Source organism: Lethenteron reissneri, chromosome 57, assembly GCF_015708825.2.
Source record: "Lethenteron reissneri isolate LAM-NWPU_2019-01 chromosome 57, ASM1570882v1, whole genome shotgun sequence".
NCBI classification, from domain to species: domain Eukaryota; kingdom Metazoa; phylum Chordata; class Hyperoartia; order Petromyzontiformes; family Petromyzontidae; genus Lethenteron; species Lethenteron reissneri.
The window spans coordinates 4,446,188-4,462,969 of record NC_083835.1 but is presented as its reverse complement, the minus strand read 5'-3'; the positions used below and the strand labels follow the sequence as shown (position 1 = coordinate 4,462,969).

The 16,782-nt window shown below is 43.0% G+C and overlaps 1 protein-coding gene across 1 annotated transcript; it reads right to left on the bottom strand.

Annotated features, from left to right (window-relative positions):
• Positions 1-703: 703 nt before the first annotated feature.
• LOC133357284 (transmembrane 4 L6 family member 1-like) lies at positions 704-6,373 on the bottom strand. The gene is made up of 6 exons (XM_061575159.1): positions 6,215-6,373; positions 5,265-5,451; positions 4,345-4,410; positions 3,474-3,634; positions 2,536-2,719; positions 704-1,316 (listed from the first exon to the last, which is right to left on the bottom strand). Exons 2-6 carry the CDS (start codon positions 5,439-5,441, stop codon positions 1,302-1,304), a joined length of 603 nt encoding a protein of 200 aa, XP_061431143.1. The 5' UTR covers positions 5,442-5,451; positions 6,215-6,373; the 3' UTR covers positions 704-1,301.
• Positions 6,374-16,782: the final 10,409 nt, after the last annotated feature.

Sequence of the window (16,782 nt, the reverse complement as noted above, 5' to 3'; positions counted from 1 at the left end):
CGTGGTGCCCTTATAGAACTCAACGTTTAACCTACTCACGCCGACATGTGCCTGCCCGCACAGTCGGGCATATTTGCGGAATACACCACGCCGCCGTTGACCCTGGCCATTGACCGAGCAACCTAACGTTCCTACCAGCTCCCTCCGCAGGAATGTGTTATGTTTTACAGTATGATTCTGAAATTGAATCATAATCCCGAATCCAGTGATTAATGGTAACGTTATAATAACCCACCCCGTTGTCTCAGTTATGTTTTTGTTTTACCATACTTCACCATGTTGGTCAGTGCTGGGTTTTTTAACGGGGTGGGTTGATGGGTGTGAAGGGGGGTGCCAGGATTGTTTCAGATATTGACTGGCCGTCGATGTTAGCCATGGCGGGGGAATTAAACTCAGGTGAATCCCATTACCATGGTCAAATAAATGTCACAATCATTCTTAAAATCCAATATCTTAATCATTGACATCAGCCATTGTCTTTATCCACTGTTGGATTAATGCCCTCCCCCATGCCGTTATCACAACTCACAGTACTTGAGGTACCACACAACACATCTCACACCAGAACTAATAATTTGACAACTGTAATTGTTTGTATATGTCATTGTATCATTTTTTATCTCAAATATATTTATTTGTAATACAATTTTCAGTTTTTGCCACATTAATTAAATCGTTATTTTTGTAAACACAGTACCAAATATGCTGGTCAAACCAGAGTTTATTGTGGATATTTAATTCATATATTTTCAATTATAAAGGTAAACAATGACGTAAATAATAATTGTACGGAGCATGTCCAATTCATTTAAAATAACCAGACAACAACGAGGCACCTCCTAACCATTATTTTCCACAATCAATTGTAATGTTTATTTGAAGTTAAAAATACTATATGTAACCATAATATATCACAATTATGCCTGTACAACTCTCGGAAATTTTCACCTCCATCAAATTTCATTAAAATAACAACAACAACAACAAAATTGCCTTTGGCCATGTAGCATATGCATTTAAAAACAGCTGTTTTCAAAAGTCAAAAAAGTAGCATATCCGGAAGTATTTATTTAAAACAATTCATAACGTACAGTGCACAAGCCTGAATTGTCTTTTAAAAAATGTACACAACTGCGTTTTTTTGTAAGAACAAAGGATAAAGTGGTCGTTTGGTTTTTGAAGAGATGTGTGCATTCCTGTAGGTTTCTCTCCAGACAGCGATCTCAATGCCCAGGTCATAGAGTTTACCGTTTTATAACCTTTGCTTTTACTTCTTTAATTTTATTTTCTTCTTTTTTAATTTAAACAACTTCATTCTGAAAGAAAAAAAACGGGTGGGGGGAAACAGCGGTCGTAAAACAGAGTTCGAGCACAACAGAATATAAGACGCACTGGTGAAGGCAATGGACACGTTGAATGTACTGTTGAGTGTTTAGGGCTGGTCGAAATTATCGCAGTTGAGCAGAGTCGTTGCATTTATGACCCGATTGGAGGTTTACGAATAGGTCAGTTGGTTTGACGTCTACAAACTAATCTGCCTCTCTCTGCTCCAATTGCAGCTATAAAGATTTAAGACTCTGGAAATATAATTTAAAAAACGGTTCATTGTGTTCAAATTTCGATAAAGCAAATGTTTAGGTCAATTAACCTATGACATTTTTTATACTTGTGCTTTCACGACCAATATTATGATTTACAATTAGTTTCTGATTCACGTTGAATCATAATGAGTTCCTTTTGTATTACATCATCATGTAGACATAGTGTCACTTTTATTAACTATAACTCCACCACCTAACAGAGCCAATCAAATCAAGTTGTCACGTGGGGGGGGGGGGAAGGAATTTGTGAATTGATTTGGTTTTTCAGAAAACCTGGAAGGATGTTATAAAGCAAGCCCGTTTTACAAATGCTTTCAATATTTCTCCACCCCCCCCCCCCCCTGGAAATGCAAACGAGAATCATCAGGTAGGTGTTCACAACATCTCAACTTTCAGCTGAAAGACCTTCCTGAAACCGTGTCTTTAAGTAGTTGCCGTGCTGTCGTCAGATTGCTGGTTGTGATTGGCAGATTAGATTGGTGTCATATGGTGAATCGATGCAGTGCTCGGCGAAAATAGACTTCTCTTAATTATACTCCATTCAGTTGTACGTGTATGGTGTTAGTTAGAAAGCACGAGTTGTGATGCTATTGTGAATCTATTTAAGTGTTCGTTAGTTTCGTCCTTTCTCTCCTCGCTTAGCTTAATCCCTACCCATTATCTCCAATTTACTCATTCAAATGTCTGCCCGCTGAGACGTTTGCCACATTATGGGTGCACGATAAATTAAAGTTGTCGCTAATGTTGTTGTTATTATTATACAGTGGCCCTGGTATTCCTGGGAGAGGCAGATACTATGTTGCAATGTTTTCAACTGGCTTTAAATATCGATGTATGTATGTATTTTAGTTTTCTCTCTCCCTAACTGGGAGTAATGGGAGAGGACCGTTGTAAGTAGCGAGGGGAAGGTTTGCAACGAGGAATTGAATCTTACCTTCATGCAGGTGCCACAGAGCACCCCGATGAGGCCGTTGATCATCTGCGTTGCGCACAGCACGACCTGGGCGCCGCTGAAGCAGATCAGCATCGAGAAGAGCACGATGTTCCACAGGACTACATTTAAAGGCTCGACACATTTTTTCCAAATTTCTTGATCGAACAGGTAGCTACCGTTGAGGCTGAAAATTATCACACGGACGGGAACAAAGATAACGCATGTCGGACAACAGCAAATATTGCAGGGACAACAAAAAAAAATCGGAGACAACTAAATTAACACACTGATCATGTAAAATGACATGTATATGTACAGCCCCTATGTCAATCCACTGCTGGATGAGGGCTACCCCACAACCGGATGGGTTTGTGTGAGTTTTATGACCATACTGTACCACGCTGGTCAGTGAGGCTTGGTTAAGGTCGGCAGCATAGGCCAAAGGCTGCCAAAAGGCAGACAGTACAATGCAAATGCTGCCAAACATTTAAAGCTTTGGTTAAGCAGTTAAATCTATGGGACTCTTGCCAGTTTTATTATGTTTTATTTTTTTTATTGTATTATTTTCCTTCTACGGGACTTTACCGAAAGAACCAAGAAGTATTAAGATGGTAAAAAAAAGACTTGATATATGTGTTAAGGGTGTTAAAACACACCAAAAAAACACCAGCAGAAGGGAAAACTGCATCTACAAGCCTTGTCTTACGTGGTGTATTATTGTGAAATTGACAACAAACTGAGACTTTTCAGGGCCTGGGAAGACTCAGAGAGATTTCCCAGGACAGCGACATCAAGAAGAGGACGATTCTGATAAAAAACGAGGATCGGTGGAGCCCGTCTCAGAGAAGGCCTCATCTGGCGTTTTGCCCAGGGCCTCCAAAGACGTTTTGGCGACTCTCGCGAGAGATTGTGGCGGCAAGGCATGAAAATCCACGTACTTAAGATATTCAGTTGAGATGGTGTCGTTCTTGAATGGGGACACCCAGGATCCATTTCCAACATTGCAATAGGGTCCATCCACCAGGCCAGTGGTTGACACAATAAAGCAGTACCCAGCGCCCACGATGCCCACGGCGTTGAAGAGGACGGAGAACAGCATCTGCGACAACATTCACGTTCACTCGTTAAAATCGTACACGTGACCATTGCCTCGTGCACGTGTGCATGTGCAGCCCTCGTATTGTTTTATCCCCCAATCCACCGCTTGACGACGACCTCGGCCACGCCGTGAGTTGTCGTGGGAGTTCTTTGACGATGCTTCGGCGTGCCGGTGAGTGGGTGTTGGTGAAGGCGCCGAGGGCAGAGAGAAGGTGACGTAGAAATACAAAACTAATCATGTATTTAACCCAGGTCACCTTTGCCAATGAGGAAATGTTTCACCGCTCTCAATTGCTTTATTTCATCTGGTTAAATCAAGGCTACAACAACTGTACATCTGTGAAAATAGCTTCGTAGGTCAACGGATCCCTCCTGTCTACATAAAGATTTCGTTTTGATGAGCAGATTGAGAGACAGAAGGAGGCGACACACGGAATCGATAACCTATGGATGTTAATGACTTCATTCAAATTGTTAAGACAAGAAAGTGGGTTTGGACAGAACTCATCACTCGGCAGAATAATACAGGAGGAGTTATAGAGTGGCAGCCAGGGATGGAGCGTTCTGAGAGGACGTGCAACTTGAAGATGGAGCGATTAAATCATCCGGCTTGATGATGATGAATATAATCAACCGTTTCATAGTTGGGTTTCATTGGCTTATGATATCGATTCATCAGTGTGTTCTCTAAAATGGAAATGTAATCTTTACCCCGCAACGATTTCCACAGCAGCCCTTCTCATCCAGCCTGGTGTTGAGCAAGGCTGGAATGAACATCTGAAAGAGCAAAATAAACGATGCAATATAAGCGGCACTCGGTAAAATATTTACAACACTTGTTTAAAATCTTTGGGACAGTCTGCACATAACAAAATTGCTGCTAAGTCATTTACAAAACTTTGTGCTGGCTTAATTAAATCAAAGTTTCTCGACGGGAAAAATTGTGCATCAAATTAAGGTTACAGCAATTTTAGATATCACATTATTTAACATTCTGTATAATCTCTACATAATATACCATGCACATAGTCGTTGTACACAAATGCATACGTGCAATTTACTCGAGTTGTGATAAAATATAAATCAACATATAAAGAGATTAATCTCAAAATACACGTGTTGAACTTTATATGAATATCTGGTGAGGCGAGGCTGTTGCAATGGTCCACACATTGCACGATGAGCCCAGCAATCTGAGTTTGATTCCAAGCCACGACTAACATCAGTGGCGGGTTTTATCTGAACAGTTTCAGGCCCCCCACCCTATCACCGGACGGCACTCCAACACGATGAAGTAATACCCATGGAGATGTTAGCCATGGACGGGACTCGAGCTGATTCAGAGTGCGATCTTAGTTCGCGGAGCATGGAGCAGCTCGCCAACAACTGCGCCACCGCTCCACCGCAATGTATAATTTTAAAAAAATAGTCAAACTGATTTTCTACTCCAATGAGCATTTAGCCGTGAGCCAGTGGCATAGAACAACCACGAAAACAGGACTCATTTTATTGACTCCAGTGGGATGATGGGCTGATTTAAGAACCCCAACCAGGATTTGAATTCGAAATTCACAACCTTCCCGTGATTCACCTGGCTGGAATGTACCAGCCCTGAACAATGAAAGACTTACCAGCAGCCCGGCGCCGACTATCCCATGGAAGAACCATACTTGTGGGGTGAGATGATTCTCTGAAGCAAATTCCACTTTTCCATCGGGGAAAAATAGCAGGATGTTGGCGAGGATTGACAGCACGGCCAGCGGAATGAGGGCCTTGCCAATGAAGTCGGCGCACTTGCCGGTACACATCTTTCAATATCTGGGAGAATTAAAAGAAAAAGTCAAGTCTTTCAACAATGAGGCAATCACATATGTTTGCACGGTGGGTCTAAAAACACACGCAAAGGCAGAGAGGGTTTGGTAAAGGTGCAGTCCTGCAATTGCTCAATCACACAACTGCTGGCAGAATGGCTTCCACAAGACGATGCTCAAGAGAGAACCCCCTCGACAGAGTATTTGGCCTACTCTTCTACCCAGGCCAGATATCTTGGTAGAAGTGTGAGTAGCCATACTCTGCTACCCCATCTCGCACGACCTGACGATGGACTCCGATATATTCCTTTCATACTGCTGGGTGGACAGAGGCGGGTGGGTTGTTTTAGAAACTCGCAACATTGTTTCAACTGCGACTGTGTAAACCATTACACAATTGTTATTGAGATTTAGTGGTAATTTGGCTAATAAAAAAATTGCGCCCAATAAAGGCGCAAACAGCTTTTCCGCCAAAACATATATCAGGCCCAGCATTTTAATGGACTCTCATTTGGTTGTTTGAACAAAACCATCATAGTGCAATACAAAATGCCTCCATGCCTAAATGAGCTGCAAGGCAGCAATCGTCTATGTTGGCAACCCTGAGCCGACGGTGAAAATTCCACACTCCAACAGACAGAGCCAATTCTCTCACTTTTCCACGGATCCACTGTTCGTACTCAATTTCACAAAATCCAGCTCTGCACGTCCTCACTTTTACGTTAATGCACACACACCCTGTCGTGCAAGTTCAGTGCATTTGAACTGACCTTGTTTGCGTTCACAGTCCGAGAGCTCAGGTGAGGATGAGGTGAGGAGGATGAGATGCTTGCTGCTCGTTGCTCCGATCGATGAACGAATGCCTGAGCCGTGCTGTGGTGTCGCCTTTTGTACTCGCTAAGCCACAAAATTTCGCAAGTTTCCACGGTGACAAGTCCTCCGCTGTGTGTGTGCGCGGTGGGGGTTAGTAGGGGTGTTGAACCCCCTCGCCGCCCTGTCCGTAGTCGGTCGGTACGAGGAGGAGGGGTGGGGGAGATACGGAGAAGGGGGCAGCCCTGCTTCACTCGTCACGGCTGTTGACCCTTCCGTTAATGTTTAACCAAAAAAAAATTAAAGCAACGACTTTTTTTTTTTTGGGGTCTCCTATCCGTGCAACGGTGTAAAACAAATTGGTGCAAGGTACCGGGTGGCACAACACGCTGACGCATAATCCCGGCCATATAACCGCACGCAACACCAGCCCAGCCCTCAACCTTGGAGAATGTAAAGCTCCGCACGTAATGTATATCTGATTTACCAAACTATTGGGTCCTTCTCAAGGGGGCCTCTTGGCGTTCGGGAAAGCCCTCTGTTGTGCCATAACGGCCACCTGCACCCTTTGAAAAAAAAAACCGGACTGATGGGAGCAAAGGCTGGCACCACGGGATTAGATAAACGAATGAATTCTGGGTAAACCCATGGTGCATGCGGTTTATTGGTTTCAAATACTCAACAAGGTGGTGTTGGGTGGTCACACTTTCCAAGTGGGGCCTTCTGATAAGGAATCTTGAGACACAAAGCGGTCCAGGAAAATGAATACAGTACTTTAGTATTATATGTTTGACATGTAGTTAAGTACAGGACTGCAAATCACATTGCATGATGTATCTTGAGCTTTGGTCCCTGCACCTCCAAGTTCTTGATCACACAATTGCGTCCGATTTGCGAGCTTGTGGTTATTATCTCACCAAATATAAAATACCTTTCAGTTTAATTGTTTTTTTTTACCCTTCTATCTGGCAACAAAACTGACACCTTTTTTTTACAAAGAGTCATGTTTGCATAGACCACAATACCTGCAGTCATAATGCAAACAAAAACACAACTCTGATAATGTGCACTGTCCTTGAAGTTGATTGGTCCACACCCGAGACAGCTTTCCTTAGAGCCTAGTCTCACATGGTGTTGGACCAACCCATGTGCAAACATGACTCTTTGTAAAAAAAGGTGTCAGTTTTGTTGCCAGATAGAAGGGTAAAAAAAACAATTATCATATTTTTACTGGCAAATGAGGTTCCAATGGTGTAAACCTTTCAGTTTATAAACACATTGGCTTTTACAGACGTTTGTAAATTAGACGTACGTTCGTGCAAACAGCTGTAAAGGAAATGTACACAAAATCTATAGTTTTTCCTAATTAAAAAATAAGCGTTACTGAATTTGTTGTCATAGGGCAGATGAAACATCTACATTGTTTTCATGAAAGTGCAATTAACAATTATCAGACTATACTGCCCAATCCAATTATAGTTAATCGTCAACTCCTAACTGTACTGTGTCAATTCATTAAAAACTCTGCATTGTCCACAACTAAATGTTACATGGGGCTGGCTAACCGAATTATGTGTTAAGTGGTGTTTTGTTTTTGTTGTTAAATGTCCACCCCCACCACCATCACCATATCCCCCTCTCCACCGATCACAGAGAGAACAACTGAGAGGCCCTCTCTAACCAACCAGGAACTCTTAAGAGCACGCCACGACTCAGCTGCTCACTTGAGCAGGCCGGAGATTGAGCGACGGGTCACACGAAAAACCTCTCCAGCTCGCCATCGTACGAGAGAGCGAGAGCGGGCAGCCGCTGGCAAGGGCAGTTCGTAGATGGTGCTCATTCCAAATGAACCACAATACCTCGCTGATCTCACCTTCTTCTTCCTAGCGTTGTTCCCGCTGTGGCGCAGGGTCCGCTTTTCGGCATTGTCTTCTCCATTTGGCTCGGTCCAGGGCATCTTCAGTGGATGCGTTGACCGTCTTCACGTCTTCCTTTATTCGATCCATCCATCGCTTCTTCGGACGTCCGCGTGGACGGCGGCCCTCTGGCTCAATACGCACGGCAGTCTTGGCCACTGATGACTCTTCACTTCGCATCACATGGCCGTACCACCGAAGCCTTGCCTCAAGCATCTTGTCCGCAATGGGGGCCACACCAAGTCGCTTGCGAACGTCTTCGTTCCTGACACGATCCCATCGAGTGAGCCCGAGGTTCCATCTGAGCATCCTCATCTCCATGGTGTGGAGGGCTTGTTCGTGTACAGTTGTGGCTGTACACGCTGATCTCATCAAGTAACATAAACCGTTACGCGAAAATCCGATCGTCTTCACTGTGGCTTTTAGCTGGCCATCGAACAAAGACACTCACTGCATCACGTGTTTTCGGGTGCGTTTCTGTGGCCGTCTGGAACGCTCTTCCTTCCGATATTAGGACGCCGCTGGAGCTATGCACTTTTAAATCATCATCTAGATCTGAAAACTCATTTCCTTAGAACTGCTTTTTGTGATTAGTGTGTTGTCCTTTTCCTGCACCTCAGCGCGGTGCGAAAGAAGTTCAACATACTCGCGTGCAGAAGGGCAAAATACATTCAAATGACGAATGAGCGGCAGTCCTGTTTACTCGTACGGCACGGTGATTAGCACAGTGACATATGTCGATGTCGAGCTTGGTGAGCCAGTTGAGACCCGTAGCTCTGCAAGTGATGCGACGAATGTCCGAGGCGTTGCCGGCGAACGAGCGAAGCTGGAATTGGTGGACTATGTGTTCCATCGGTTTGGCATTGCCCGCTGATTTTAATCGTCCACCAGCGTAAGCGGTGGCCGGCGCATCTGCGGTCCGAGGGTTGGGATGCGGATGAAGGGAGACCGCGTGATCATTGTTTGGTCGGTCCATCCGAGCGGTTCGTGCTGATAAATTACCTCTAGCGATAATGTCGCGAAATAGACGATACGATTATCGTGGATTTTGTATCGTAGCGTTGACCAGCACCAAGGCAACCCTAATTCTCCATTTGCTCGCCTTGAAACAAAACCCTAACCAAACACACATTCAATCATAAATGTACTTTATTGCTTACAGACTTTATGGATGCCTGTATGAATTTCTTTTTTTTTTGACGAATTGTATCTTTCCCGTGTGAAAAGCCATAAAATATGATTCACTTGAAAATGTTGTCACTTTGCACACGCACGTGGTCAAGTGCAGACCTTATCGGTCACCCCGTGTCACTTATAAATCTCAACGTTCATCCTTACAAAGTCCCATCACGAGGGAGAAACACAAACAAATAGGAAAATACATTTTTGTCGTCCGTGTTGAAACGGCTGTAACGCCGTATGGACCTGAAAACTCAATTTGCCTGCACAAGAATACGGGGTATAAACCGTGATGGGTTGACACGGTATGCTGTTGTACCGTGCCGGCCTTCATAGGTGCTCGCTAACAACACCTTGCCCGACAGTCCGTTAAGGCTACACGGGGGGTGACACCTTTGTCTTTGGTAACACCCACCAATTTCCTCCAAGACGGTATGGGGCCGTCCATAAATGACGTCACGCACCTGGGGTGGGGGGGGGTCAGACATTAGTGACTGTGTGACGAGGGGGGGGGTGAGAAATGTGACGTCACATCAAAATGCGTAACTTTAAATAAATATAGACAACACGTTCTACTCTTATTCTTGGTTCTTTCGGTAAAGTCACGTAGAAGGGAAATAATAAAATAATATTAATATAAAACACTATTATTTTATTATTTCCCTTCTACGTGACTTTATTGAAAGAACCAAGAATATGAATCCCTGCAGTCACGAAAGCTTTAAATCAACACGTTCTACTTAATTAAGTAGACTTTTTCATACATTTTTTCTCCTACAACATCAGAGTGCTTTAAATAGCGATTTGAAGCATGTTTTATTTTTGTGGGGGGGGGGGGGGGCAGAGCTTTGTGACGTCATATTTGAGGGGGGGGAGGTCTGACTTTTTGTGACGTCGTGTGACGAGGGGGGGGGGGTTCAAAAATCGTCCAAAATCGCGTGACGTCATTTATGGACGGCCCCTTTGATAAGCAAAACAAATTATGGAAATCCAAACTCCGCCCCCACCTCAACCTCCTCCGTGTCTAAATATAACCCTTTTTGTTGTAATAACCCTAAACATGGGGAATATATTGGACTTTGCCAGTAGCGTCGACGATGAAGTCGAAATCCGCGTCCCGATGTCCGTTTCGCCCTCGAGTGTGCGACCCTACAACAGTGGAAGCCGTCAGAAATAATAATAATAATACTCTTTGGTTTTTTTCGGTAAAGTCACGTAGGTAAAAATAAAAAATATATAAATAAAAAAGTAAAATAAAATAAAAATCACGACGTTTCGGAGGCAACACAAGCTTCCGTCTTCAGGTGGAACCGTCACAGCCACGACAGCTGTACTTGATACGGCTATTAATTTTAATGTTTTTACCTACGTGACTTTACAGAAAAAACCTAAGAATATGATTCTAGATTTGAAGCTTTCGTGACTGCAAGGATTCATATTCTTAGGTTTTTTCGGTAAAGTCACGTAGGTAAAACATCAAAATTAATGAAAATAAAATAAAATAAAACAAAAATCACGACGTTTCGGAGGCAACACAAGTCTCCGTCATCAGGTGGGACCGTCACAGCCGAATTAGCTGCATCATTTATTTTCATTAATTTTTATGTTTTACCTACGTGACTTTACCGAAAAAACCTAAGAATATGAATCCTTGCAGTCACGAAAGCTTCAAATCTAGAATAAAAAAAATAGAAATAATAATAGAAATAAAATAATAATTATAATAATTGAGTATGAATCTTTGCAGTCACGAAAGCTTCAATTCTAGAAATAATAATAATAATGGAATAGTGTAAATAGTGTCGCGCGATATTGTTTAGTGTTCCGTGTGTGTGGTGTGTAAAAATGAATTCTAGATTTGAAGCTTTCGTGACTGCAATGATTCATATTCTTAGGTTTTTTTCGGTAAAGTCACGTAGGTAAAAACATTTATTTATTTTATTTTACTTTTTAATGTTTGTACCTACGTGACTTTACCGAAAAAACCTAAGAATATGTAAAAATGAATATACATGATGGGAAGATGGGTGTGAGAAGTGCGTTTTGGGGGGTTTTGTCACGACGATGTTGAGTAATATGGGGCCGTCCATAAATGACGTCACGAGATTTTGGACGATTTTTGACCCCCCCCACCTCCTTCGTCACACGGCGTCATAAAAAGTCAGACCCCCCCCCCCTCAAATATGACGTCACAAAGCTCTGCCCCCCCCCCCCAACAAAATAAAACATGCTTCAAATCGCTTTAAACTATTGTCATTGTAGTGCGTATTTAATGTGGCGCTGCACTCTGATGTTGTAGGAGAAAACTTTTATTAAAAAAAAGTATATTTAATTAAGTAGAACGTGTTGTCTATATTTATCTAAAGTTGCGCATTTTGATGTGACGTCACATTTCTCAACCCCCCCCCCCCTCGTCACACATCGTCACAAATATCTTGGTCTTCCAGCCTTAGGCCCTCACTCCCCTCAAAGAAATGCAAAACGCTTCTGCACCAGTTAGTTTCCATCTCTCCCATTTAGGCCTCACACCTCGCCTCTCCTCCTTCAACTCCACGTTGGTTATTCTTTGGTTCTTTCGGTTAAGTCACGTCTAAAGATAAAATAACAAATTAAATAATAGCATATTACGACGTTTCGATTGCAACACAAGCAATCATCATCAGGCATAAAAGACCGTCACAGAAACGACCTCTCTCTTTGTGCCGATGTGTTCTCTCTCTGTGTGTCCTTGTGATGTCTGTCTGCTTGTATGTCTGTCTATAGTTTTCTAGTTAGATTTTTGTTGCCATTTCTTTTATGCCTGATGATGATTGCTAGTGTTGCAATCGAAACGTCGTAATATGCTATTATTTAATTTATTATTTTATCTTTAGACGTGACTTTACCGAAAGAACCAAAGAATAATTCCTGCAGTCACGAAAGCTCCAAAATTAAGATTCCACGTTGGCTTCCCACATTGACAGCCGCCCTCTTTTTCAAATACCTGGCCGCCAGTTTTTAAATCCCATCGTGGCCTCCCGTCTCCTTCCATGCCCCCCCCCCCCCTCTTCGTACCCTTGGTTCCCGATCTTCTCCCGGTCTCTCTTGTGCCTCTTCCAGTGTTCGGTCCTCCCTCCTTGCACCTCTTCCCCTGTACATGAAGTAGTCCGCCATCTTGGCCTCCTACCGTTCCTCTCTGAAAGCCTCACCCCTTCTCTATTGCCCCATTCCCTTCCCACCCCTCCACTCCTTGCCGTCCCTCCCCTAAAGCCCTTTTCGTGATCCCCTGAGTGGCTCCTCTATTGCTGCTGGCCTCTCATTCCTCAACTCTTGTAACACGCCCCTGGCATCTACATCATTTCATTCTGCGGCCATTTTGTAAACTATGTCATAGAACGCCTTGAGTGAAGGTGCACTCTCTCCCTATAGATATAAAATTCGATTTGATAGGCAACTTCTTTATCGCCACTTTCTCAATTAAAGATGCTTGTCAACTGCTAAAGTGATGTTGGCTGCGTTGTACTGCAAGCCGCGGGCTCTTCTTTACAGTCGAGGTCACGAAGCCATCTCCTTGAAGCCACGGGACACACAGTCGCCTCGCAACACCCGTGTCAAGACAATAGCGCTGCAGAGAAGCTGACAATTACAATAATTTACATTCATTTATAAAGCGCCTTCCACTAATGTGGTTCCAATCCAGGTGTCAACCATCAGTGATTAAAGTATTCTCACAAACAATAATAGCATGGTATTCGGCTGGTCACGAATGCTGTAACTAAACAGAACTAATCTTAGATGCATATATATTTTTTTCGCCAAGTTGAGGATTTTCAAGTTCAGTAGAGTTTATGAAGCTATGTAGTTTCGTTGTCATTTGATGAACATTTTTTAGAGAACGACTGAACATAGACCAGCCTTGGCTAAGGGAAACATTGAAATAACTATGTAAGTGGTCCCGAGAATGTATTTTACACCTCGTGATTTCACACTGCTCCGAATAAATAGAAGCTAACAAAAACAGTAGATTTAGATTTAAAGATTTCGTGACTGCAGGGATTTATCTTCTTGGTTCTTTCCGTAAAGTCACGTAGAAGGGAAATAATAAAATAATAAAAATAAAACATAATAAAATAATTCTCACGACGTTTCGGCCACAACGCAAGCAGCCGTCCTCAGGTGAAGAACAGGTCTGTCGGAAAAACAGCGTTTATACGTGACTTTACCGAAAGAACCAAGAAGAAAAAACAGTAGAGTGGCACATGAAGATTGTATAATAACCTTATGGGGTTCAAGAGTTGACCGTGCAACGGTTGGGAAATCAGAAGGAAGCAATGGCAGGGTGTGATGACATCAGTGGTTTAGGTTGTAATAATATATTGTCTTTGACCACTCTCCTGCATCACTGGTCACTCGGTTCTTTGGCAATGTCCAATATTAAAATCATGAATCAGCTCAGACGTGTTAACGCAGCGATGCGGGAAGCATCTCCTCTCTCTTGAGAGCCGAGCAGGGCTTTCAGATGCCACTGGCAAGCCAAACATCGGTTCGACGGCCAAGCTTTCAGCCAATTGGGCTCACGTATTAGCTGATAACATCTTCATATATAGATAACTGCAGAGCAACTTTTGGTGGCGCTGACTCAACCGCCTGGCAGCCTGTGTCTGTAGTTCTGTTTGCACGAGCGACGGCGATATTAAACTAACGATTAAATTAAGACTGCACATGCCGCTGCGTGCTAAGAACAACTTGAAATGAAACAGGGGGGGGGGGGGGGGCTGAGGGCGCCGAGATTATAAACGCAGCGTGGATGTCAGCAGTGCTAGATTATCCTAGTAGAAAAAGTAGCTACATATGTAGTAGTAGCTACGGGCCCCGCACGTTCAAGGGCCCCGCGCTAAATGCTTTCAAGCTATAAATTCCGGTTCGGTGATTCTGCACTTGCTCTATTACTCTAGTACTATACTGCCTTCAACTTTTATGAATGACAGGGTGTTTAAGGTTAGCGATTTGTCGCATTATCTGGCTGTATAGCAAATGAAAAAATACAATTACTTTACTATGCAAGTACAAAATGTGTGTTTTAATATTTGTGTTTTTAAATCCTTTATATGAAGTTCACTTGCTTGCTTGCTTGCGCGCTTACGACCGTGCAAATCTTTCGGTCGTTTTTTAACCCACTTCCCGTGATCCAATCGAGCTGACATTTTGCACACAGACTCGTTGTGCGTGACAATTTATTTTCGTGAAAAGATTTTTCCAAAATTTTCCACTTTTTAGGAAATTTTTTTTTTCATATTTAATTTCAAATACCAATGTGATAAAAATGAAACTCTTACTCAAGAAAAACAGAAATGAATAAAAAAATAAAACTGATGCCACGCATATAAAGGATTTATAGTGAAAAACTTTGTTTTTACGGGTTAATTTTTTTTTTCATTTAGGGCCCCTTTATAACATATGCTACAGGCCCCGCATCAGCTTAATCCGGCACTGGAAGCCAGATCCAAACTTGTTGCCCTCCATTATCTGACGATGAGAGCAGCTACGATTCTTGCAGCTATGGATTAAATATCGCCCGGGGGTCATTACAACAACAACAAACGGAAGGCCTCAATTCGTAGGCCGGAAAGAGATGAGGTCACGGGCCTTCGGAATTGAATTTGCGGGCAGTAATAAATTAAGTCGTGGGCTATACTAAATGAAGTCGTGGGCCATCGAGTATTATCAGATTAATCTGCAGGCCAGACGCGAGGCGTGAAATGCAGTGCCGGGCAATATGTTGCTGAGGCCTCTCTCGTCGCATAAAAATCAAACGTCGGCTAAACATAAAATGATCTACCCGACTGTCGCCTGTTAAAGATTCGCATATCATTTTGACTTAAAACTTTCGTGACTGCAGGAATTCATATTCTTTGGTTATTCCGGTAAAGTCACGTAGATAGAAAAATAATAATCGTAACTAAATACTAATAATCTTAAAATATTATTATTTTCTATCTACGTGACTTTACCGAAAGAACCAAAGATTACGAATTCCTGCGGTCACGAAAGTTTTGAAGTCAAAATGTAACTGCCTCTACGGGGAGGGTTTATACATAACAATGAGCAGTTATTGCAGGGCCCTTGAAAGTGCGGGGCCCGTAGCACATACGTAGCTACTTTTGCTACTAGGATAATCAGGCACTGCGTGGGTTATTGACGCAACGTACAAACCAGTACCTAATACGGCTTCGCCAGCAGTGGTGGACTAAGAGAGTCCACATTAAAGGCATTCCCCTAACGGGTGGGAAAATATCTACGTGCAAGTTTTTGTGTAACAAAAAAAAAGCCAGCGCTATGCTGCTAAAATGAACAATGAGATGGGGCTCATCTATTTACAGCCCTGAGCTAAAGGTGTACATTCCACGTTCCTGTGACGGGGGCTGGCATATCCATAGGGATGCCAAATGTTGTTGACTTTCCCACAGAGCGGCAATCACTTTATTGACACCCCTCCCCCCCTCCACCTCCAGCGAGGTGATGGACTGAATGAACCACTTTTTAACACGTAGCAGGCTTTCGCGACCAATATTATTCATAATCAACGTTTTTGGGTTAGATCGCGTTATTTATAAATGTGTCGTAACCCTCCACCACCCGACACGGCCAATCAGTAAAAAAGTGTCACGTTGACAAAAGACAAATAGTTCACTGCTTTAGCCCACCGGTGTGTTGAAGCGTGAAACCACAACATTTACAATTTTTGAGTACGACGTTTCGCTGGTAATTGCATCCAGCATCATCGGGCAATTCGCCAATTCTGCCCGATGATGCTGGATGCAATTACCAGCGAAACGTCGTACTACTCAAAAATTGTAAATGTTGTTGGTTTTACGCCCGATGATGCTGGATGTAATTACCAGCGAAACGTCGTACTACTCAAACATTGTAAATGTTGTGGTTTCACGCTTCAACACACCGGTGGGCTAAAGCAGTGAACTATTTGTCTTTTGTCAACGTGACACTTTTTTACTGATTGGCCGTGTCGGGTGGTGGAGGGTTACGACACATTTAAAAATAACGCGATCTAACCCAAAAACGTTGATTATGAATGAACCACCCCAAACCGTGATTTGAACTCTAAACATCACGATTGCGAGCTGGCCCACACGACCGATGTGCTACTCTTCGTTACTCTGTCGATCAAGTTGCCGGACGAAGTCATCTCCGCGGCGATTCACCCACTCTGACCCCGTGTTCCCTCCTTTGTTTTTTTCCCAACACTCACGTGGGCTTTATTCATAAGTCAAGACAAAACTGAACGTCAAAAACTGCTGGTAAAACATTGTCACATATTTTGCAACATTATGGCATTTCACTGTTGACGATATAAAGTTAACTCAAGAAGTGTCAGCATCTATTTCAAAGTTAATCTTAACTGCCAACAATGATGTTGTTCCGTTGGAACCTCATTT

Excerpts from the sequence above, each read along its gene's own strand:
- LOC133357284 (XM_061575159.1), bottom strand. The coding sequence starts at position 5,441 with ATGTGTACCGGCAAGTGCGCCGACTTCATTGGCAAGGCCCTCATTCCG. Across the intron at positions 3,635-4,344 it reads GCTGTGGAAATCGTTGCGGG|ATGCTGTTCTCCGTCCTCTT; the intron begins GTAAAGATTACA and ends ATGTTGTCGCAG. Across the intron at positions 2,720-3,473 it reads ATCTCAACTGAATATCTTAA|CCTCAACGGTAGCTACCTGT; the intron begins GTACGTGGATTT and ends GATAATTTTCAG.